General features: G+C 45.6%; 1 protein-coding gene across 1 annotated transcript in view; it reads right to left on the bottom strand.

The window, feature by feature from the left end:
- GMPR2 (guanosine monophosphate reductase 2) overlaps window positions 1–23,549 on the bottom strand; it is a 288,749-nt gene that overhangs the window by 170,264 nt on the left and 94,936 nt on the right. Inside the window, exons 6-8 of the mRNA XM_078644940.1 lie at window positions 15,666–15,747; window positions 15,387–15,493; window positions 5,221–5,263 (exon numbers count right to left, since the gene is read on the bottom strand). Of these exons, the coding sequence (XP_078501066.1) occupies window positions 5,221–5,263; window positions 15,387–15,493; window positions 15,666–15,747 (232 nt within the window). The remainder of the gene's footprint in view (window positions 1–5,220; window positions 5,264–15,386; window positions 15,494–15,665; window positions 15,748–23,549) is intronic.

The raw sequence follows: 23,549 nt of genomic DNA, 5'->3' as shown, positions 1-23,549 counted from the left end.
AATGCCAATGTACAAGACTTGACATAGTTCTCTGTTGCGTAGAAGCAAATGTACAATGTTTCCTGAGAATTTCCTTAAAAGAAGGAATTTCACTTTTTTAAAAGAGGTAAAAGAAGGGTTCTGTTTTGTTTCAATGGGTTAGGAAACAAACTCATATAGTCTTCTTGCAGGAGATGCATCTGATGGGCTTGCACAGCTCTTTCCAAGGGAGAGGGCTCTACACCACCCTGGCGCATGCAGGTTTTACTAACGGCTCTAGAGGAGTGGCGATTCTCATTAAGAAGCCCCCCCCCTTTTGTGTTACTAAGCAATGGGTAGACCCTAGTGAGACGTATGTGGCAGTACAGGGGATTTCGAGTCGTTAGAAACTTCTACTTATTAGTGCCTATGCTCCCCCACAGTTACAGCAACGTACACTAGATACACTGACTGAGCTACTAATACACTCTGAACCCACCACACACATTATAGGGGGGACTTGACAACATGATTGAACCCCTTCTGTACTGAACTCAGACACACCCCGGGAGACATGGACCCACACAATTGGCAAGATCTTAGGCTGTCCTTGGGCTGACTGACCTATGGCGACGTCACCATTCAGACATACGTGCCTATTCCTATTTCTCAGGGGACCACAGAGTGTTCTATAGATTGGATTAGCTTTTCGCTCCTGCGGGGGAGATTGACAACATAGATATGGTGGAATATTTGGCATGGGGTATTTAAGACCATTCGCCGCTTTTATTAACGGTGGGAGGGAATGAACTGGAGACTGAACGCATGGGTCTTGCAAGAAAGTGTGGTTGCCAAGGGAACTCCGGGTAGACTTGGAGCTATATTTTAAAGAAAATGAAGGCTCAGGCAGTTGGCGGTCACCTTATGTGAGGCTTTCAAGTCAGTAATCAGAAATAGAGAGCAAAATATTATTGCCCATAAAAAAAGACAAGAAACTCAAGAGATAGAGGCCTTAGAATGTAAGTTTGGAAAGCAGCGGAACTTCCGTACCCTCGCCAAATAGAAATAACAAAAAGAGATATCAAGCGCTAGTAACTCAAGAGATGAAGGCCCGCCAGCTAGCCGTCCAACACCAGCTATACAAGACAAGAGACAGGGCGGGTAAGCTCCTTGCATGGGTGAGCAGAAAAGAAATGGAGACAAGATGGGTGACATCGATACAAGAGCGAGGTCACGTGCACACCACACCCAAGGATCTAGCAGGGGCTTTTACCTGGTATTACGCGGAACTCTATGAAGCCAGAACACTGGCGAGTGAGGCACAAAAGAAGCAATTGAGACTTTCTCACTCTCCCAGGAGCAGAGGGACAGGTTAGACGAAGATTTAACTCTCGAGGAAGTGATGGAGGCCATAGGCCAGCAAAAGTCAGAGAAAACTCCGGGCCCTAACAGGCTATCGGGGAATTTTTTTGACAAAATAGCAGTCTGCTGGCCCCATATCTACTAAATCTTTTAAGAGCGTCGAAAGAGGAAGGGATTCTCCCAAAGGATCTCTGAACGGCAACGGTGGTAGTGATTCATAAAGCAGGGAAACCTTTCGAGGAGTGCGGGTCCTATCGACCCATATCACTGCTCAATACCGAAACAAAGATATTAGCCACTATTCTGGCAACTCGCCTCCTGGTCGGTTATTACCCCCCTGATACATAGAAACCAATCCGGCTTTATGCCTAAGAGAGCCACACGTTTTAAGTTATGAAGGCTGGCTAACTGGATGGATACGGTTCAGGACAGAGATAGCCCCCATTTGCTCCTCTCACTTGACGACAAAAAGGCATTCAATATAGTACATTGGCCTTTCATGAGACATAACCTGGAAAAATCTGGATTTGGTCCAGTATTATCTGGAATGGTTGACATTTCTTTATACTGCACCTGAGGCTAAAGTCTGAGTTAATGGGGTGACCTCGGTGAGCTGGCCTGTTCAGAGAGGCACTAGATAGGGATGTCCCTTGTCTCCATTACTGCTTGCCCTGATATTGGAACCTTTGGCATGTGTCTTTAGATCCTATCAGGGGCTGGGCAGTTTCGTAGATGGGTAATGACTTCTAGCGGAGGAACGCATATCCCTTTTTGCGGACAGTATTTTATTATATGTTACGGAGATAGCTGAGACACTCCCAAAAATCTGACAAAAATGTGAAGGGTACGGCCGTAATGCAGGGTATAAGATTAACTGGAGCAAATCCACCTTATACCCGGTGGGAGGCGTCATAGAACCCCGAGATTATTCGAGCTGCCTACGGATGTCAGAGTGGTTCAATTACCTTGGCTCTACATCACCACTGATCTAGCAACCAGTTTAGAACATAACATCAAACGAGTCCACTTACATTTTTAATAAGATGTCACGTAATAAAGGAAACTCCTTCTGTCGATCAAGGGTAGGGCCGCTATGTATAAGATGCTCACACTCCCCCCAGCCACTATACATTTTGCAAAACCGATACAGTAAAATATCAGAGACCGTTTTTGCAACCCTCAAAAATGAGTTCCGTCTACTCCTATGGGATGGGGTCCATCCAAGAATAGAGTTGCAAATGCTGCAGTGGAACCCATATAAAGGGGGTTTGGCCTAACGTGATATTAGAGCCTATTATAGAGCGGCCCATCTCATTGTGATTAATGAATGGAACCAAGGCGCAAGGGACCATCCCACATATGTACTGGAAAGACTTCAATTCCGGGATCGCACACAACTACACTATATATCTATAGTGGCAAGGGTGGTAGTAGACTCTTGCCGGCCAACCAGAGGGTGATGGAAGATGGCAAATGAAGAGGGACATGAAACCTACGAGGGAGACTCCTTTGTGGGAAGGAGCGAGATTATCTGAGATCGGAAAGCTGAGAGGCTTTAGGCAGTGGGATTTGATAGGGATCTCCAAACGATACGAAGTCATAGAGAAAGGCACTCTGGTGCAATCCAGCATGCTTCAAGCTACAGACCATCTGCATGACACCCAAACCTACGCCTATCTTCGATTGCGACATGTCTGGCGGGCAGGGGGCTTAGAGACGCGACACTGCCGGCATATTCCCCCTTAGAGGGCAGACTTTTGCAAGAGGAGATTCCTACCAAGGCTATCTCTCGTTGACATACAGAACACTAATTAACAACATGTCCGAAAAGTTGGGTAGGCTTAGACCTAAATGGGAGCTCACCACAGGCCCAATAGAAGACATTGACTGGGAAGACGCCCTTATGCAACCACGCGAAGTGGCAATAAAACAAAGACTGCGACTTATCCAATACAAACTCCTACACAGGACTTACTTTGACAGAGCCAGACTACACAGCATGGGAAGAGCGGACACACCGGAGTGTCTTAGATGTCACACAGAACGCAGCGCATTCATACACACCCTGTGGGAGTGCAGCCTCATTAAAACATATTGGACCAAGATACTGAGGGATCTTAACAATATATTGGAAACTCAACTAGAGTTGGAAGCCAGGTATGTCCTATTGGGAATCCCTACGAAGGTAGACCTACCATGTAACAAACTCATGTTGGCCAATTTGGGGTTAATGGTGGCTAAGAGGGACATAGCATGATACTGGGGTGTTCACCAACTCCTTACACTCAAGGAGTGGGGAACGTGTTTAGATCTATATATGGTGGTGGAAAAAACAACATATAAAGCAAGAGGATGCCCCCGAAAATTCCGAAAGATTTGGACTCCATGGATAGAATACTATGGTTTAGAAATGGGAGACAAGGAGGAGAGATCATATTTGATAACAGGGAGATCGGGGAGAGAGTCTGGAAAACCGTAGTCCCTGGCCTATTGTCGATGGGCGTAGATAATTGATGTGTGACCCTCATTCATTATAAATGAATGAAACTTGAACATAACCTCATGCTGTCTTTCAGGGAACTCAATGCTGTATTTTTTGCCCTGCACCAATTGATAATGTCTAACATCCAGTATGTATTGTGTATCCACGGTTTCTTTGTTTGTATGTTAAAACCCCCAAAAAAGAAATAAAAACAGTTAAAAAAAAAAAAAAGAATATATGCATACCACGATTCAAAGTGTGTATTCGAGACAAACCATTCAATTGGTTAACAAGAAAACATATAATATTTTCAATTATAAGATACCCTATAGGGTAAACATGCACTTTACAAATATGTATGTTATAGTTAAAGCTGATATTTGAGTGATACATTATGTGGCATTGGGGAGACATATTATCCTGGTGCAGCTGTGGCTGTTATGTGTTACCCATCTAGAGGAATTCCAAATTGATAAAGCCTTTTTCAGATTACTACTAGCAATTCTGCCAAATGTACTAATGTGATCATTGCTCATATACTAGCATGAGGTGGTCACTAATGTAATCTTGTACAATCTGGTCACTAATGCAACACTAATATTAGTATCTCAGGACAATACTTTTCTTCACTTTAGTAGCTCTTATTACAGAAAAGGTTGGAGACCTCTCCTTTTCATTCACTTTAAAAGAAAATGAAAAGGGTTTGTGAAGGATGCTTTTAAAATTTCACTTTTCTTCCATTCTAGTGCCTTTTCAAACTTTATGTATTTTTCTCTTCTTTTAAAGTAAATTAATGGAGTTGGCAATATAGCCTTTTAGGCTGCTAAATTATACATTTGTGTCACATGTACTTCCTGGCCCTTCCAAAGAAAGGCGAAGATATTATTCAAAATGTGACTTTGAAAAAAGTACTCAGGGATCCCTGCACGTAGGCTGGACTATTCATGGCTTACAAACATCAATAGAGATCCCCTGAAGGAGAACAGTTATAGATAACAGAACAGTATAAGGAGAGCCAACATCACATACATAGACAGTACTGTCCCAGGATAGCACAAGGACTGAGGAGAAAATAGACCAGCACACGCTCAGTTATTTGACATGTAAATCTCTGTTATAGGAGACAAGAAGATTAGTGGAGAACACAGGACAGCTTGGGGAGCCAATTTACACACACATGGGCAGTGCTGCAGCTGGTGGGCATAAAGATCAATGAAAACCACAAAGCAGTACAGGGAGAGCACAATACCCTAGGCTATGCAAACGTCTCCTTTAAAATCTTCATGAGAAGTATTAGAGATCAACAGACAAAATTACAATGTGAGTGGAGGAGGCAGCTTTCTCCACCAATCTCAGGATATCTAACTATTGTGGTTGTCGTGCACAGGTGCCACAATTAAAGAGGCAGGACACCTTACCAAAAGCTTTGGAGACATCTCCTGGACAGCAGCAACCACCATCCTAAGAGAGCAGGACAGAGAAGATACAGGTTAGACTGCTGCTAGCTGACTATTATAAGGTGTTTGTAGCAGGTTTTGGAATGCCATTGTTATGTGTGACAACGACATGAGCTCATGTTACACAGCTGTCAATGAAGATCATGCTAGAGCATGCAGGACAACCCTTCACCGACAAAGCCTACAGCCAGCATTACAATAGTTTGTTCATGCAGTTCTCCCCTGAGGGTGAACCGATGACGCCTTGCAAGGGCTAGATATGCACCCATACAAGAGTTTGGCACCTGTGGTTATTGCCGAGTAACATTCCTTCCCTTTTTCCCCCGCAACTACCACCCACCTCCTCCCACACACCCTGTTTAACTAATAGAACATTTACAAGCACACATGCAAATCAATGCAGTGCAAAGACAAAGTCCTAAAATTTCAATAGAGGAACAACCAGCGCTCAATCTTCACATATTCATGGGACTGAGCAGATGGTGTAAAAGTTGATTTTTAATGGGCATGGTAAGGCATGTAGTTTATGAAAGCTTATAACTTTTTACAAAGCAGTTGATTTTGCATTGGAACAGATAAGAGGAGTGACCTAATCTGGCATTTCTACAATGATATGTATGTAGAAGTTGCTTTTCTTCATGTCTCTTTAGAAGTGTTGTGTGAGTTTTAACTTAAGGGAGAAAGAGAGGACTGGAGGCGTATGCATATTTTTCTCAAAAATACATTAATGTAGAAAATGGAAATGCTGCTCACTTGTAATCTCAGATTTATATTGTGGTTATGTTTGTTAAATTCATAAATATAGAATGTTTTTCTTGATGTGCAGACCAAAGTCATTCTAAAGGGCATCATTGTCAGTATTTTCATTGAGAATTAAACCAATATAAAAGAGATACATTAAAACACAGGCAGAAACACCTTCTTGCATTTTTTTGTTTTGAAAGGGAGGAGAGGCAAGAAATGTGGCAGATGGGCATCAGTTGGCCAGAGGGTAATTTTGACACTGTTACTATAAAACATTCAAGGTGCTTCACTGTCCCAGAGTTTAGTGCTGTGTCAAGTAAGTCCAGAGAAAAAAAAGAATCTTAAATCACTGACTTGATAGCGATTCTTTAGGTTTATTAAGGAAGATGAAGGAGTTGTTACTTAATTCAGTAAATAGAGATGCACTGGTGAAGTAGGAGTATGGGAAAATTAACTTTTCCTTCTGAATCATGGAATCCCCATTGATATTTATAAACACAAAATAGAATAGCAGGCCCACTATCAAAAATGGTGATGGTCAATTAAAAGAACAGAGTGGAACAATAAAAATAAAGTAGATAAAGTGACAAAACCGTTTTGCAGATTGGCTTGACCCACCAGTGTGCCAAATGTAGTAAGGAAATACAAGCAATCAGCAGCAAATGCATGGACTGACCAGCAGGAGCTAGACTGTCCGTGGTAGAATGGTTTGCTAGCGTTCTGGCAGCATGTGGTAAAGCATCGCAATGAATGACTAAGACATAGCTTAGCCTACACCTATAGGTTGTATTAATAAATAGGTGTCTTGTATTTCCTTTTGCTTTGTCAACCAACACATAATAGCTGTTTCAATATTGAAAGTGTGATGTGATTTCTTGACTGGAGAAGTGGGATTTGAAGATATGCGCTGGAAGACAAATCATCTGATTTATACAGAGGTAGAAAAATAATTGCAGGAGAGCCTTATATTTAGAAATGTACAGATCCTGTATTTCACTCAGCCTTCTGAATTATGTGAGTTACTAGAAAAACTATTTTCCAATCACAGTAAATGATAAAGTCTTGATCTGTGCCGACATGAAAATGGAGGTCAAACTGGCTTTAACAAGTCAATATATTTCAACAAGCATTTACAATGCATTGGTCTCGGCATTATTAAAGGTAGAGCTATTGGCATTGCTCATGACATTTCTTTTTTTTTTAAAATCATAAATAAATAGCCTTGTTATTTACATTGCCAATAGCTTAATCGCTTCCATATGCGAGACCTATTGCATTAGCACCCACACACAGATTAAGTAGTAGAGTAGTAGAGTGAGTAGTTGATAGTGAGTAGGAGAGTTATTAGTAAAGAGAGTATTAGAGAGCGAGTAGTAAAAAGTGAAAGAGTGAGTATTAAATATTGAGAGAGTGAGTAGTAAAGAGTCCTAGAGCCACACACATTTACATGCACAGCCACACCCTTACATATACAAAGTGTATTTTTAGTTTCAGTAGTAAAGAGTGAGTAGTATAGAGTGACTAATTATGAGTGAGTAATGTTGAGTAGTAGAGAGTGTAGCAGAGTGTGTAGTACAGTATTACAGTAAGTAATATACATTAGATGCTATTTAGTAGAGTGAGTAGTAGCGAGTAGTTGATATTGAGTATTACAGTGAGTAGAGTGTTTTGGAGTTGTATAGTAAGTGTTCGAGTGAGTATTGATAATATTTGATAGTGAGTAGTATAGAGTGACTATTTGAGTGAGTATTTGTGAGTAGTAGAGAGTGTAGTAAAGGGTGTGTAGTAGAGTGTGTAATAGAGCGTTATAGTGAGTACTGTAGAGTATTTATTTGTGTACTAAAGTGAGTAGGGAGTATTAGAGTTGTTGAATAAGTACTTTAGTAGTAGAGTGAGTAGTAGTGAGTAGTTGATATTGAGTAGTACAGTGAGTATAGAGTATTAGATATTTGTCGTGTAACTAGTAGAGTGAGTATTGAGAATATTAGAGAGTGAGTAGTAAAGAGTGAGTAGTAGTGTGTAGTAAGTTGTGTGTAGTAGACATTTTTTTGTAGAGTATTACAGTCAGTACCTCACAGCATTTTTTCTCATTACTAAATCTATTAGGCAGTATTAGAGAGTTGTAGAGTAAGTAGTACAGTATTAGAGTGAGTAGTAGAGAGTGAGTAGTTGAGAGTATTAGTAGAGAGTCATGAGCGGTACTGCCAAGTGAATATAAACAATACGGTTAACCGATGAGACGGAGGCTAATGTGTATTAAACAGCCGAATAAAAAAAAACAAAAGCAAAGATAATCAATTTGTTCTAGGGTATTGTTCTTAAAAATAAACAGCTCACACAGCTCTCACAGCCCTCACAGTTCTCATTCTTCACACGGCTCTCACAGCTTACACAGCTCTCGCATCTCAAATTTCTTACCCAGCTCACACAGCCCACACAGCTCTCACAGCCCACACAGCTCTCACAGCCCACACAGCTCTCACAGCCCACACAGCCCACACAGCCCACACAGCCCACACAGCCCACACAGCCCACACAGCCCACACAGCTCTCACAGCCCACACAGCTCTCACAGCCCACACAGCCCACACAGCCCACACAGCCCACACAGCTCTCACAGCCCACACAGCTCTCACAGCCCACACAGCTCACACAGCTCTCAGAGCTCTCAGAGCTCTCACAGCCCACACAGCTCTCGCAGCCCACACAGCCCTCACAGCTCTCACAGCCCTCACAGCTCTCACAGCCCACACAGCCCACACAGCTCTCCCAGCTCACACAGCCCACACAGCTCACACAGCTCACACAGCCCTCACAGCCCTCACAGCCCTCACAGCCCTCACAGCCCTCACAGCCCACACAGCCCACACAGCTCTCACAGCCCACCCAGGCCACACAGCACACCAGTGGCGGATCCTCCATGGGGGCGTTTGAGCGCCGCCCCACTGCTTTCTCGTCTTGCGAGAAGGCAGAAACAAATAGTAGAGAACTACCATTTGTTTCTGCCTTCTCGCACGGCGAGAAAGCAGAATTTCCTGTTTGGGAGAGAGTGGGAGGGATTACTCGAGGGCAGGGGGAGTGGCTTTCCCACTGTTGTTAATACGGTCTGTTTGGGCAGCCTGAGAGGCTGTCTAAACAGACACTATTAACTATATTAAGAACAGTGGGCAAGCCGCTCCCCCTGCCCTTGCGTAACCCCTCCCACTCTCCCTGCTCTCTGTATGCTGCAGCATACAGAGAGAAATTACGTATGTCGGGCAGCCGGCCGAACCAATCACAGCGCTGTGCTGTGGTAGAGGGGGGGGAGGGAGGCTGCCTGCAGCCTTCCCGCTGCGTCACGACGAGTCGAGCACCATGGGAATTTCAAAAGGACGGCGCCGCGGGAGTCGGGACTTGAAGGAAGCGGACCCTAAGGTAAGTTAAGTTTGACTTAACGTTAATATGAGCATTTTGCTCGGCCCTCTCTAAAGTGCACATTCAAAGCGCCGGGCATTATTTCCTGGGAAATCTCACTTATTTCCATACATTGTTCATGCGCGAGCCGGGGAGGGAGCGCGAGACACTCGATTATAAAGCTTGATGGATGGCGCACCGTCACTATGGGCACTCTTTTTCACACTGACTATAATCGGGATGAGGCTGTGGCGTTTTCTGCATATTTATAGATTTGCTGAATTTGCCACATACAGCATAATCTGCGGCATATTCTGCCGATTTGAAAAACGCAGTTTGTTTAGCGCTGAAACAGATCAAAGGTTACTAATATTGCATCGATCTGTGTTGCCGAGCAGTAGAAGACCGTCAGTTCTGCTCTGTGCATCATGCCTTGCTGTATAATTAAAAAAAGAAACAAGCCGTTGTTGTAGAGATATTCAACTTGCAGGATAGTTTCTGAAATCTAATTAAGGGAAGCAGATTGCTCGACATGTGTGAACCAGCAAGCAATACAAACACAGTCAGCAAGGTGAAAAACTGCAGAGGCGCGCCGGGCTAATGACTGACTACCCAGCGATAGGGATGGGCTGTTTTATATGCACAATCACAAACCATGGCAGGGTTTTAGTGTGTGTTTTTCTATTGTATCTGAAAGTGTGCATTAGAGATGGGTGTGGAACCAGGACCAGTGAAACAATTCTAATTATACACGACATCTTGGTCTCATTAAATGCAACACAATAACGTTTTTGCAATGCTCTTCTGTTATAGCAGTGTACAACAAGCACGCACCCATGTCACGTGCTGTGTCGATTTGAAAGATATGATCCCCATAGACAATAACGTTACTAATACTTTGTATTTTCCCAAAGGTGTTTGTTTCATTTTACTTTTAGTTTCGAACAGTTATTTGTAGCAGTGCTGTTCTGTGTTTGCTTTTGACTTTCTTCAAGTTGGCAATATTCGAATTGATATTCACTAGGAGCTGACCCATTTCTCCTCCTTCATTACGCTCCACTGTACCGTGACCCTTCTGCTCAACAGTGCTTTCCATCACCTTGTCAGTCCTCTCTGTTTCCACTCATCATTCCATCTCCCTCCCTGGACCCTGCAATACTTGACATATCATACTGAGTACCTGAGGGAAATCTATGTATTCTGCTTGCCACTTCCGGCACCACAATTGTTACGTTTGTACATCTTCTCCAGTGGTCTGTGGCGTTGATCCACTAATGCACATGGCCCCAAAGTGTCAATGAGTCATTGCTTTTGTCAGAGAGATCCTTTTGTTACTTTCAGTTTGTAAGTTAAAATGCTAACATAGAACAGTGAGCTATTAACTGTCATCTAAGAGCTGTAAGCAAACAACAAGGTAAAAATTAGAGCGTTATGTTTTTGTAACCAAGTCCTTGCTTTATTATCCTAATGTTTCACAAATAATTTGTTATATTTTAATTTAACCTTACTGCTTTTTCAAATTTGCTTGAAAATTCACCATTTGTCCACTCTTTTTTCTAAGAGTTCGGGCTCGCTCACTACGGTCACTCGCTACGGTGCTCTATGAAATTCATTTTCCGCCCCATCACTAACAAATGTCACCAGCCGCCACTGCAGCACACACAGCTCTCACAGCCCACACAGCTCTCACAGCCCACACAGCCCACACAGCCCACACAGCCCTCACAGCCCTCACAGCCCACACAGCCCACACAGCCCACACAGCTCTCACAGCCCACATAGCCCACACAGCTCTCACAGCCCTCACAGCCCTCACAGCCCTCACAGCTCTCACAGCTCTCACAGCTCTCACAGCTCTCACAGCCCACACAGCTCTCACAGCCCACACAGCTCTCACAGCCCACACAGCTCTCACAGCCCACACAGCTCTCATAGCCCACACAGCTCTCATAGCCCACACAGCTCTCATAGCCCACACAGCTGTCATAGCCCACACAGCTCTCATAGCCCACACAGCCCACACAGCTCTCACAGCCCTCACAGCCCACACAGCTCTCACAGCCCACACAGCTCTCACAGCCCACACAGCCCACACAGCTCTCACAGCCCACACAGCTCTCACAGCCCACACAGCTCTCACAGTTCCCTTAAGCTTAAAGAAGTTCTACAAGAAAACCGTTCTGACGTTTTATGCGCACGGTCCAACTCAACATTTATCCAGTGACTGAACGGAACAATATTTAATCAGGAAAACTGCACCCAAATCATAGCGTACTTGGTTTTTTTGGGGGGGAAGAAAGGGGCGACGAAATGAGTTAATTATAATGCTAAGAGCTAGAAACTTCAAAACGCCTGAGTGGAGATTTGGTTTTGTGACTTAACATTTCTAGCTGTGTCACCGGATTTACCACACTGTGTGATCCTGGGCATATGGATTCACCCTTCTTCATTTCCTTTGTCTGATAAACTGGCCAAAATAAGAACGCCTGGAAACGGGTTTAACGCCACAGTTAAGCTATATATATAGGTGGACATCTGCTTCTGAAAAGAGCATCTTCGTCTCCCGGGGAGGCATTTGGCGGCTGTGCATCCAGTTATTTGACGGAATCAAAATGAGAATTGCCTTTTTGTTCGGGGGGCGGGCCCCGCCGCCATTTTAAAAGATTAGCAGCTGATAAAGCTGCCAGAAGGTACTTAGTATAAAGCAGACAGTGTGTGTCCTTTGATTTTATACCGCCTGCACAACTCTCGAGCCCCATTTCGGCTAACACACGTGCCAAGGTGGGTGTGATGCCAACGTAGGCACGGAGATGCCTGCCAGGGATGTCACGCACTGTTAAAGAGGTGCGCCAGGGGTGACAGAAGGAGCGAGAAGGCCTCGCTCTGCCCTGGCCCACTGGGCACACACCCATGTTTATAAGTGGCACACAGTGATTATGAATCACTATCTTGTGTAGCGCTTAAACGCAAGCGCAGCGATAATTTAACGATATTTAATCAACGACAGCAAAATAAAATGCTACACGTGGCCTCCTTCAACCAAGTCACACGTTTCTTTACAGGAGGCACACCAACCCAACATCTCATCAGTAGTGAAAATGAATCACTTGAAAGTATAGACTTACACAGATTCACACATTCAGTAAAATAATCTTCATTAGTTCAGTTTAAGGTGACGAACGGGCAGCTCCAAGGCCCGTCGGCCTCCGGCCCTGCTGCACAGGGCTTTACTCCAAGTATACAGAGAGATCTCTCGGGACAAAGTCACAGCCACAAGAGAGCTTTAAACGGGAGTATGGGTGCGCACTGTATACAGCATAAAGCACACTGGGTCTGGCTGCCTACCTAGTTCAAGCATTAGCGAGGGCAGGGAAGCAAGCACAGCGAGGGGGTGGCTCGACTGTCCACTTACTTATTGTTGACTGACCTGCCTGCTGCCCAGCCTAGAGCCACGATTGTGTAGCAGCACAGACACACTGCCTGCTGCCATGATACTGCCTGTGCCAGTGCTATCTTCATCCACTCTGAGGCACTGAGCTCAGGTCAGCTGAGCTGCTGTCCAGTCTCCACAGTCCTTGCCTCTATGGCGGCGCGGCTCCCCCGCCGCAGCCGCGCTCGTCCTCCTGTGGGGGGCTGGCCGCGCCAGCCCAGAGACATTTGCCGGCTCACCCTGACCTCAGCTGCGTGCCGCACATGATGCGGCCAGATGGTCGGGACCCCCCCGCCCCCCACCCTGCCTGGTGCCATCATGATGAGGGAGAGTGAGCAACTGAGTGAGGCAGCCTGCATGCTCACTCAGATTCCCCCACGACTAACTTCCTGTCAGTTCCTGGCGGCCGGACGTGAGGCGGGAGTACCCATACTCCGATACATTGTAGCGCCGGCTCTCAGAGAGCTGCGCGCTGCTGTTAACTGTTTGCTGGGACACAGGCAGCCAGCACCTCGAGCAGCAGAGAGAGCCACACCGTGACGCGCACAGTCAGTGACAGGCGCCGTTGGCAAAAGACGCTTGGCAGGACTCAGGCAGGTCGGTGCGGGTCACCAAGGAGTCCTAACACAAACAATGTCATCCCTTCATATTTTCAAGCTGAACAGAATTTGATATAATGAAGAAAATGCTCACCATGTCTCCTCCATCATTCATTCAGTAGCTGCAAGTGGCTGACGCTTGGCAGGACTGAGGCAGGTCGGTGCGGGCGACGGTGCCCCCGAAGACCACAACAACAAAAACAAAATGGCGGCCGCAAGCATCCGAAAACGTTCGGATTCGGGGGCGTGTTTTGGCGTTCTGAGTGACGGGTGACGTCACAGAGCGAAAGAACACCAAAAACACGCCCCCGAATCCGAAAGAGACGGAGCTTGTTTCGAGTGAGGCCTCTCTCCTCCAATGGCTGGCCTCCGTTTAGGAAGCCAGCCAATGGAGGAGAGGCAGAGGAGAGAGGCGGGTTAAACTGCCCTACTGAAGATCATTAAATCTCCGACTTCCGGCTGGCAAGCCAGCCTTCGGTCCGAGACCTAAAAAGGCATGGCATGGGTTTAGCCTTCTCACTGGAGAAGATTCTAACTTTAACACTTTAAAAAAAAACTTTAATCACTAGAATGACAAAGTGAGACATTTAAGGTGGGAATTTTTTTAATGCTGCTAAACTTATCAGTCACATTTGGCCACATAAACTCTTCTACTTGCACGTATTCTCATCTGTGTGTTTGGTTATCTTCAGGATATTCAACCATACTGGAGAGAGGTTCAGGTAATCATACTGCATATACTCAGGAGCAAGCTCAGCAACAAAAGGGCTAAGGTGTGGATTTACGGGGCACTCTGGGGAGAGGATCAGGACTAGCTACGCAGGTCCAGAGCTATGAGGAGCATCCTTAGCGCGGTCTGTTTGAATTTGATGGGAACTTCTGCCGAGCTTGCATGCTTTCATGCTTTGTGGGTAAACTGCTGTCATTTGCAGAGCTTCCCTCAAGCGGGTCATGGCTCTTATTACAACCTCCTTGTTCAGATAATGGACTGTTATGTTGTATGTATGGATCATAAGGCTAGATGGGTGACCCTAAGTTCCAGCACCGGGATGTGGCAAGTCTTAGCTCTATTTAACCAAGTCACTTAAACTGTTAGATTCTTGTGAGCACCCTATCCCATGGAGATATCCACTGTCATGTTATGATATTTCTACTTGTAATAGTGCAACAAATCATACCCGGAGATATATCTCGGCACCGAGCCAGCACAAACACCCAACAGCTAGAACAACTAGGTTTTCAAATGTTTTTTTAAACTTGGCAAAACTTGGCCGAATGGCGAAATGTAGCAACATTGTGAGAGGGAACTCCAAGAGAAAATGTACGAATGTTCATATCTGAGACCATTGGTAATAAAATCATTCCTCTTGATCGGCAAAGAAGACACTTTCAAACCCAGCGGTGAAGAAATGTGCCAGGCACGCAGGGCTTACTTGGATGACATTTCTGTAAACTTCTAGGTCAGAGATGATGTTATTCCAATGAAGAATATATTCTTTTTTATTTGGTGTCTAGGACAGGTGTCAAGTACTGAACGGTTTATACTGGTGCAGGTGTACCTATTTTGTGTAGTTATATGGTCCACATTTTCTGCAACGGGGAGAGTAGTCCTCAAATCATATGAGTTTTTCTTGCATATCAGCCTTAAGGAGCCAATTCAAATAATAGGTTTCAAAGACAGCATGCAAGTTTAATGTGAACTTCAAAAACTGCCTTTAAAGTCGAATTTCTGATATCAAGTAAAACAAATATAACCAGTTAATCAACTAGGCTGACACTGCAATCTGGGAGAGTGAGCACCATGTTTCTTTTATTTCCACTTTTAAAACAGGATAGAAGATATGTCAAAATTTGGTTTTCATGAATATCAATGAAGACCCCAGGATGTGTAGATATTGCATCAAATACCTTTAGATGTTAGAACCAAGTAGGTCACTTGTGTAAAAGCCCTGACAACTTACCGAGATGATGTGCCCCTGCAATCCATGGGCGGCATCAGCGCACTCGATCACAGCACTCAGCTGAGGGTAGCCTACACCGGTCTTTGTACGTGTGGTGCAAACGGACCCTAGACATGCGAAAAGGAAAGGACACGGTGTGATTTGTATAAAAAGAGAACGTTTTATTAGTGTCACAAATTGGATATATCTTGGTGTGGGGACTCTTGGCCAAAGATAGTAGAGCAGGACACTGCTACTGCAACAGTTTACAAAAGCGTCACAAGGTAAGGTTTCTCATACCTGGGCCAATCCCCACTTTGATGATGTCAGCGCCCGAGAGCAGGAGTTCCTCCACCATCTCTCCTGTCACCACATTCCCAGCCTGGAAAAAAGTAAGGAAAGCAGGGGATCTTAAATGTCAATCTGCGTACTAAGAGACAATGTGAGAGCAATAATGGCAATGGTGACAATGTCATCATTATATGTTTGTGCGCTCTGGAAATGTGATAACCATATCGTAAGAGGCAGCCTAAGACAAATCGATGGGTTAGAGGCTCACTGTTCATTTGAACAGTGGACATGGGGCATCCAAAATACACTTAATGGAAAGCAAGAGTCCGGTTTTGGCAGAGTGGCAGTGTCTGGCAGCTAAGGGTAATGATGAACTGTTAAGACTGTATCATGTGATTGTGATGTCAAGTCGGTTCAAAATTCCAATTCTTTAGTTGGATTCATTTTCAGAACTGTGTTTGTAAGCAAAATTGCCAGATTGCTAAAAGCTGTAAAATACTGAAGTACCAAAGAGGAATCCATTTCTGGATCACATCTTACTAAGTTAATAAAAACTACAGAGGTCCCTTTCCTGGAGTACACGCCTTCACAAGACATCCCCACCCAGTAGCTAGTACTAGGCATAACAGTAGCACATCCAGGCACTCACTTCAGAACATTTTCTGGATCTGCGGAAGATAGGTACTGGGCTTGCTGTCTGTAACCTGAGAGGAGCCTGGCGGATTGGACATGCTCCCAGTTGTATCCGGATCAAAGAAGTAGGCTCAAAGGGTCATAAGGCTAACCTTGTGTTCAAGTTACAGGGAAACAACAAGCTACAAGAAGCTTTTTCATGGAAGTACCCAGCTGACCATAGGAAACAGCACCTGGACAGCACTCTGCTGGTGGCCTCTGCCTGACACCATATGTGCCTACAAATGCATCCATAGGGACCTAGAATTGTACTCCTGTGGTGGATTATGCCTTAACGCACTAAGTTGAAAGGGAAAATCTTCAATCAGGATGAATCTAGTTGGTGTATAAGACCCATGCACCGTCGTAGTCATCCTCAAATTGAGCCTATGGCCTAGTCTACTGCGACCATTGACTACCATTGGAGATTTGTGCTTTTTCGCACTATTTCTACTTAAATATTTTAAAAATTCATATCACCGGTTTACATTATTGGATTTTCGTTATTGGGTGTCATTTTGTTTATTAAATTGTACTCTATTTTTCTAATTCTGTATGGGATTTTTATTGTAATGTATCTTGACATTATTATTGTTTGGCGCTGCACTGCCCTAAGTTAAATCTTACTGCTCTATACCATAGCTACGAGGGAGCTGAGCTCAGATTAATTTAGTGACTCTAAGTGTTCACAATGACTAGGGTTGTGATTATTCCTTGAGGTGAGTAGTCGCCCACACCAAATAATAATCCAATTTCTTACAACATCCAATTGTTAGTTTTGCTCTTTCTCTGGCAACCTTTGGACTGGTGGTGTTTCTTGATTTTTGCATGCATTTGTTGAAGTTGTAGAGGTGGTTTTGGCCTTTATTAATGCTCTTTAGTTCCAGCATCTAAATCTGCACTATTAAAAATTCAATATTGTTGGTTACTTTTCCTTATTTTGTCTTGTTAGTTAGAATGTTCATCTGCTGGTGCGAGATTTGTTCCTTTTACACTTTATTATTTTGTTTTTAAGTGGCTTGATCGGTGGCCTTTTGTATGCATACGGGGCTGGAGGTAGACATGATAATCCTTTGAAATTACAAGTACTTTTCTTTCCTAGTTCTAATTATCAGTACTAAGATATCCCTCTTCTACTTACACAAATACCACCGGGTAATAGCCTCTCAGATCAATGGCAATTTTATTTGGCATCTTGTGCATTTCCTGGGTGCTACTTGCCTTGCTTTACCCAGTGTATCTGTTTCTTTATGGGACATCATGCCCAGTTGAGGATTGAACCACAGCTGTTGCTGAGGAAAATTAATAAAATATGTAAACCTGCACTTAGACTCGTTGATTCTAGAAAGCAGATGTTAAGAAAGGCAGTTAGGTTTCAGTGTCTCCCTTCATTGTCTCCCTTCCCACGTTCCTTTCCATGTGGATCTCTGATGCAAGGATTGAATTGTGTATTTTTGCCAAACACAAAGCAACATAAAAGCCAGAGGACATGTGCCCACACCCAGAACCGGTTACCTTATAATTCATGGACTTGGCTTCCTCCTTTTCTGTGGCCATTTGATGATGAATGTATACAGTTGGCAATATAAGGCCCGATGGACTAAGGGAAATTTGCAAAACAAGATGCGCAAATTACACCATCTGGTTTGTGAAGAACAAGTTATTTACCTTCGGTAATGCCTTATCTGGTAGAAACTAACTTGCTGCTGATTTCTTACCTTAGTATTATCCCCTAGGTGTCAGACTAGATCCAGACATTTTTCATGAACCGTACCCTTGTGCGCCAGTAGGTGGCGTAGCTCGGCTTCGCGGTGCATATTCGGCATCATCTGCGCCGGAAGTGACGTGCCCCATGCCTATATAGGTGCCACCCCAGCGTGCTGATGTCTGTTTCTTTCTGCAACTTTCTAGGAGTGTGGAGCCACGGAGAACACTGACCACTGGTGTCGAAAACTAGGGCCCTGATAATCCAAGTGCAGAGTGGGGAGGATTAAGGAATCTGCAGCTAGATAGAGTCTCTACAAGATAAGGCGATACCGAAGGCAAGTAATTTGTTCATCTGATATAGACTTCTAGTGGCAGATTCCTTACCATACAACAGAAACCCAAGCAATACCTCACTTTAGGTGTGTGTGAGAACTGTTTCTTACTAAAAAGTCCCATTGGGCCGAACAAGCAAACTGTCCATCCCGAAGGACCAGACTGTCCAGCCTGCCAGTAGTGAAAGTGGGCAGGGAAGCCCACGTTGCTGTCTGGCAGATGTCCAGGACCAGACCTCCGCATGCTAACGCAGTGGTTGCAGCCTTATCTCTGGTAGAATGAGCATGCAAATCCTCAGGGGTTGCTTCTTGGCCAGTGATAGGCAAAGTGGGGTGGTGGAATGGCCAGACCTCTGGCTGCCTGACCCACGAGGTATGTGGGTGCTGCATCCTTGGCCACACAGAGGCTGGGAAGCTTGCAGGTCCTGGTGGGTGGGCAGGTAGAGGCGCGGGGCTGAAAGCTCCTACTGTAGCCAAGAAAGGATGAAAAGGTGGACCGAGCTTGACAGGGGCCCAAGGAAAGACGCAAGGACCTGGCCGTAGCCCTGAGGTCCATGAAGCTCTCCAGTGCAGAATCCGCCTTGTCTTGTAAGAGAAGGTAGCCATAAAAGGACATGTCCATAAGCGAAGCTTGGACATCCCCGGAAAAGCCAGTTGTCCTCAGCCAGGCATGGCGCCTTAAGGCCACCAAAGAAACCACCCTGCCTAGTGAGTCCGTCGTATCCAGCCCACTTATGGTTGTGAACGTAGCTGCATCTCTCCCATCAGCCATGCAGTATGGCCTGTGCCTCCTCCGGGACTACAGGCAGCACTTGCGCAATCGAATCCCACAAGGATTGGGAGTAATAGCCCAAAAGGCATGCTGTGTTCACAGACCGCAATGCCAGGCTGGCGGAAGAAAACAATTTCTTGCCTAAGGTGTCCAGCCTCTTGAATTCCCCATCTGGTGGAATGGTAGGGAATACTCCAGGATTTAAGTGGGAAGTAGAGGCTTGGACCACTAAGTTTTCTGGGGTGGGATGATGGGTGAGGAAAGAGGGGTCCCCTGGGGCAGGTGGGGCGATGGCGGTGGGCAATAGTCCTATTCACAGGAGCCACTGTGCAGGACTTGGACGTCCATGAGGGCTTTGTTAAATTGAAGAAGCGCTTCTCAAGAGGGGACTCCTCCAACAAGACGTTAGTCTTGACCGCTACCAAGAGCAGCTGAATGTCCAGGACCTCGGCTGCCCTCCTCACCACCATAGCAAATGTGGCACCATCCTGCATTGCTACTGTAGAAGGAAAGACCAAGTCAGTATCTGAATAGGTGTCCAGTCCTCTGGTATCTGCCAATTCCTCACACAAGTATATGTCAGGGTCTAGGAACTGGTATTCCTCAGGATCCAGTGGTTCCTCCCAATCTTCCACAAGTCCTAGCTCATAGGAATAGGTTCCAGTTGGTGCCAGAGTCCGCGTCGGACGAAGCCCCCCTGGCTCCATGTCAAAGTCAAGGACAAGAATGGAGATGGCGGCCCCTGAACCGTTATATAATATCAACAAGGACTAGCCAAGGGTGACCTAAGTAGGACTCTAGGCTGTATTTATCAGCAGGCACCTAGTAGGTGTTCATGAAGCCCTCACCCACCAACCTAGTTGGTGGCATGCTTGATCATCGGGCCCACCCAGTGACACCTAGCGTGTCCCGGGTGTGCTACGATGCCGGATTACAGCGGAACAGGTATGTTGCTGAGAGTACAGTGTGGTGAGTGAAGTGGTGAAGATTAAAACAGCTTCACTGTGATCCCAGTACCCGAGGGTAAATTAAATTTTAATAACTGGGTCTCCGTGAGCAGTTAAAAACAAGGCAGTTGCCACGTAAATGCATATTAAACATTTGGGGTCCACACGATCTGTCCAGATATGGGCTGATATGGGGCACACTGGCCATAATGGTAGCAAAACGAGACATTGCGCAAAAATGGGGAGCCCCAGAGCTGCCCACGTTGGCACAATGGAGCAGGAACATGGATCTGTTAATGATTACAGAACGGGCAGTGTATGTCAATAGAGCCTACCCGCGTAAGTGGAACAAGGTTTGGTCCTTCTGGAATGCATATAGAGGAGACCTGTGTGATCCATTGCCGGAAGATGAGGATGCCGGCTCCGATGAGGAGGTGGAGGGGGAATGGGACTGAAACTGTTACATTATTGACCGAACTAGAGTGCGCAGTGGGACTTTACACTAGAGGCTGTTTTTGTAATTCTAATCCTAAGCAAGGATGTACTTTTACACTTCGTAGAACTATTGTCGTATTGACTGTCAACGTGTTTGTTTGTTATAAGTTCAAAGAAAACATTAATATCAAACCCAAATAAGAAAATATTAGACCGGTGGGTTATCCGTTATACAAATTGCTTGAATTATGTACACCCACACTTAACTTGCCGCCGAACCCCTGGGATGTCGGCTGAAAGGCTGTGTAAATCAGAAAACGCTGAACAGATATGATGAACAATGCTGCCAGCCCCCGGGGTTGTAGGCCTTATGCTGTGTCATTACAGAATTGTACAATAAAGGTCTTTAAAAAAAAAAACAAGGTAGTTGGATGTTGTGGTGGTGAAGTTAAGACCACCTACATCCAGTGTAGGTCGACATGTTTCAGCCAGTGCCTTTTGTTATGCTGGCTTTCCTCAGGACCATAAAGAGTGTGAGTGCAATTTAAAAGGAGTTATTATACTTATTAAGTGAGTGTTTATCGCCTGTGTCGCACTCGCTAAGGTGCTCTAAGTGTATGAGGGGATTCCCTCATCAAGCATACCTTAGCATGTAACATGTAAGACAAGACATGTAGGACAAAAACGGGACATACAGAAGAGTCAATTAGCATATGTCTTTAAGGTCACTAGACATTATGGCCGGTTTATAAGTGCTTCGTGGGGAGGAAGGACTATAGCACGGCGAAAGTGTAACAGCATAGGTGGTGCTGTTGGTGATTTTATCGGGAGAACATGGCGTGGTGAGGCTAGAAAGCGAGCATCACACACACAGGTGGCATGAGTGTAAGTAAAAATGTTTCTCACGCTGGCGAATTGCCTGGTATGCCTCCTGGAGTGAATCGGCAAGGGGATGACCATGAAAGGGACCACTGAGAGTTAGAACCTGTGAGGAGAGAAACGCTTACCCGGTGGATGCGTAGAGTTCAGCATACTCACAAGAATGTCGGTCAATGCCTGCTGGGTACCTGTTGTGCCGCCATCAGCCTCCGGAACCCGAGCGAGGGTCGCGGCGTTGTTAAATACTGATCGTGAGTACCAGCACCTGGAGGAGAAATGGTAGAGACTCTCGTGCCGGCACCCGCTGCTAAGGGCATACGTGGAATAGAGACAAGCTTGCGCGTGCGCAGTGAGGATTGCTTTCTGCGCATGTGCGGTAGTTCTGGATGCCGCGTTAAGCGCATGCGCGGTTGTACTTAGTATCGCGACGTGATATCTCAGTATTGGGGGGCGAGGCATTGGCACCTTTTCAGGGGGGCAACCGGGGTGCCAAAGAGACACACCAGAATCAAGGGGCAGATACCACCAAATGTATTAAATGATGAGGTATTGGTGCCCCCGCAGTGGGCAGCTGGGGTGCCAAGAGGACCAAGGTGTGCGGTAGCGCAGTGATAAGCGCAGTGGATAGAATGGGCCCCCCGTAGAGGTGGGCAGTGAGTTATATCCCAGACAGTGGGCTTGACAGAGTCAGGGGAGCTAGCCAGGTACTAAGGTCACAGGTTAGCCCATATAGTGGGGGTCACAGGTTTAAGGAATTCCAAGGTATGGCATCATTAAGTCCATGTTTGTGGAGGGAAAGGCGGTAGATCCACCGTTGATCCTTACTGAGGAGGAACTTGTCATTATCATTCCTGTTGGTGGTGAATTGTTCAATCACGGTCCAAGTCAAGTCGCTGGGAGTGTGGTTGAAGTTGAGGAAATGATCTGTCAATTTGCTGATGTTCTTCTTGCATCTAATTGTACTTCTGTGTTCCACCACTTTGCGTGTGGTCATACCAATGTAGCGGAGGCCACATGGGCATGTCAGGAGATAGACTACATTGCTGGAGTTGCAATTGGTGTGGTGGCATTGGGTCCATGTTCTGCCTGGTTCCAGGTCCAGGGTTTTGGTGTGTCGGGTGAGGTGGCATACACTGCAATCGTTGCAGGGATAGTGTCCCGTGACTTTTGGGAGGCCCCAAGTGTTGAGGATGGTGTTGGGTCCCATAGTGTTTTGAGGCTTGGGGTGAGTGGACACTAGTTGGTCTCTCAGGTTGGTAGATCTTTTGTAGGCGAAGCGTGGTGTCTCCCACATCTTCGGGCCTGAGTTAATGATCTTCCAGTGTTTGCGGATGATCTTCGCAACCTGGTTGGAGGCTGTGTTGTAGGTTGTTACGCAGGTCATAGGTTGTTCTTGGGGCTCTTTGATGATTGTTTCTAGGAGTGCATCCCTGTTCTGGTTACGGGCTCTCTTGCTGGTCTTGGCGATGATGGCCTTAGGGTAACCACGTTCCGATAGCTTCTGTGCCAGGGTGGTTGACTGTTTCTTGTAGTCTGCTAGTTGGCTGCAATTTCTCCGGATACGCAAAAACTGGCCATAAGGGAGGTTCTCCCTAAGGGGTCTGGGGTGGAAACTTTCGAAGTGCAGCAGGGAGTTCCTTGCCGTTGGTTTCTGGTACGTAGTAGTCGGAAGGAGCCCTTCTTTGACCGTGATGTTGAGGTCCAGGAATGCTATTGTGGTGGCACTTGCAGTGCTGGTAAATCTCAGGTAGGGGTCTCTGTTGTTTAGCCAGGTGAGGAAGCTCTCCAGGGTTTGGTTTGAGCCTTGCCAGATAATGAGAATATCGTCGATGTATCTGCGCCATTTCTTGAAGTTGGCGGTGTAGGGGTTTGTGTCAGTCATGGCATCAGTCTGTTCAAAGTGGTGGACGTATAGTCCTGCCACACTGGGGGCAAAAACGCTGCCCATAGATGTACCGTTTGTTTGTAGGAAATGGGTGCCTTCGTATTCGAAGGTGTTATCCTTGAGTGCAAGGGTTGTACAGTCCAGGATGAATTTGCGTGGTGTGTGGTATGTCCACGGGGTCTGTGAATTGGAACACATCTCTAAACAGGAAGCTGACTACCTCTGTCCCAAGAATGTAAGAATACCCTACTTCTACACCGTACC

The sequence above is a fragment of the Lissotriton helveticus genome, chromosome 5_1 (genome assembly GCF_964261635.1).
Source record: "Lissotriton helveticus chromosome 5_1, aLisHel1.1, whole genome shotgun sequence".
Classification (NCBI taxonomy): Eukaryota; Metazoa; Chordata; class Amphibia; order Caudata; family Salamandridae; genus Lissotriton; species Lissotriton helveticus.
Note: the sequence above shows the minus strand (reverse complement) of the source record. Positions and strands in the feature narration are given on the sequence as shown.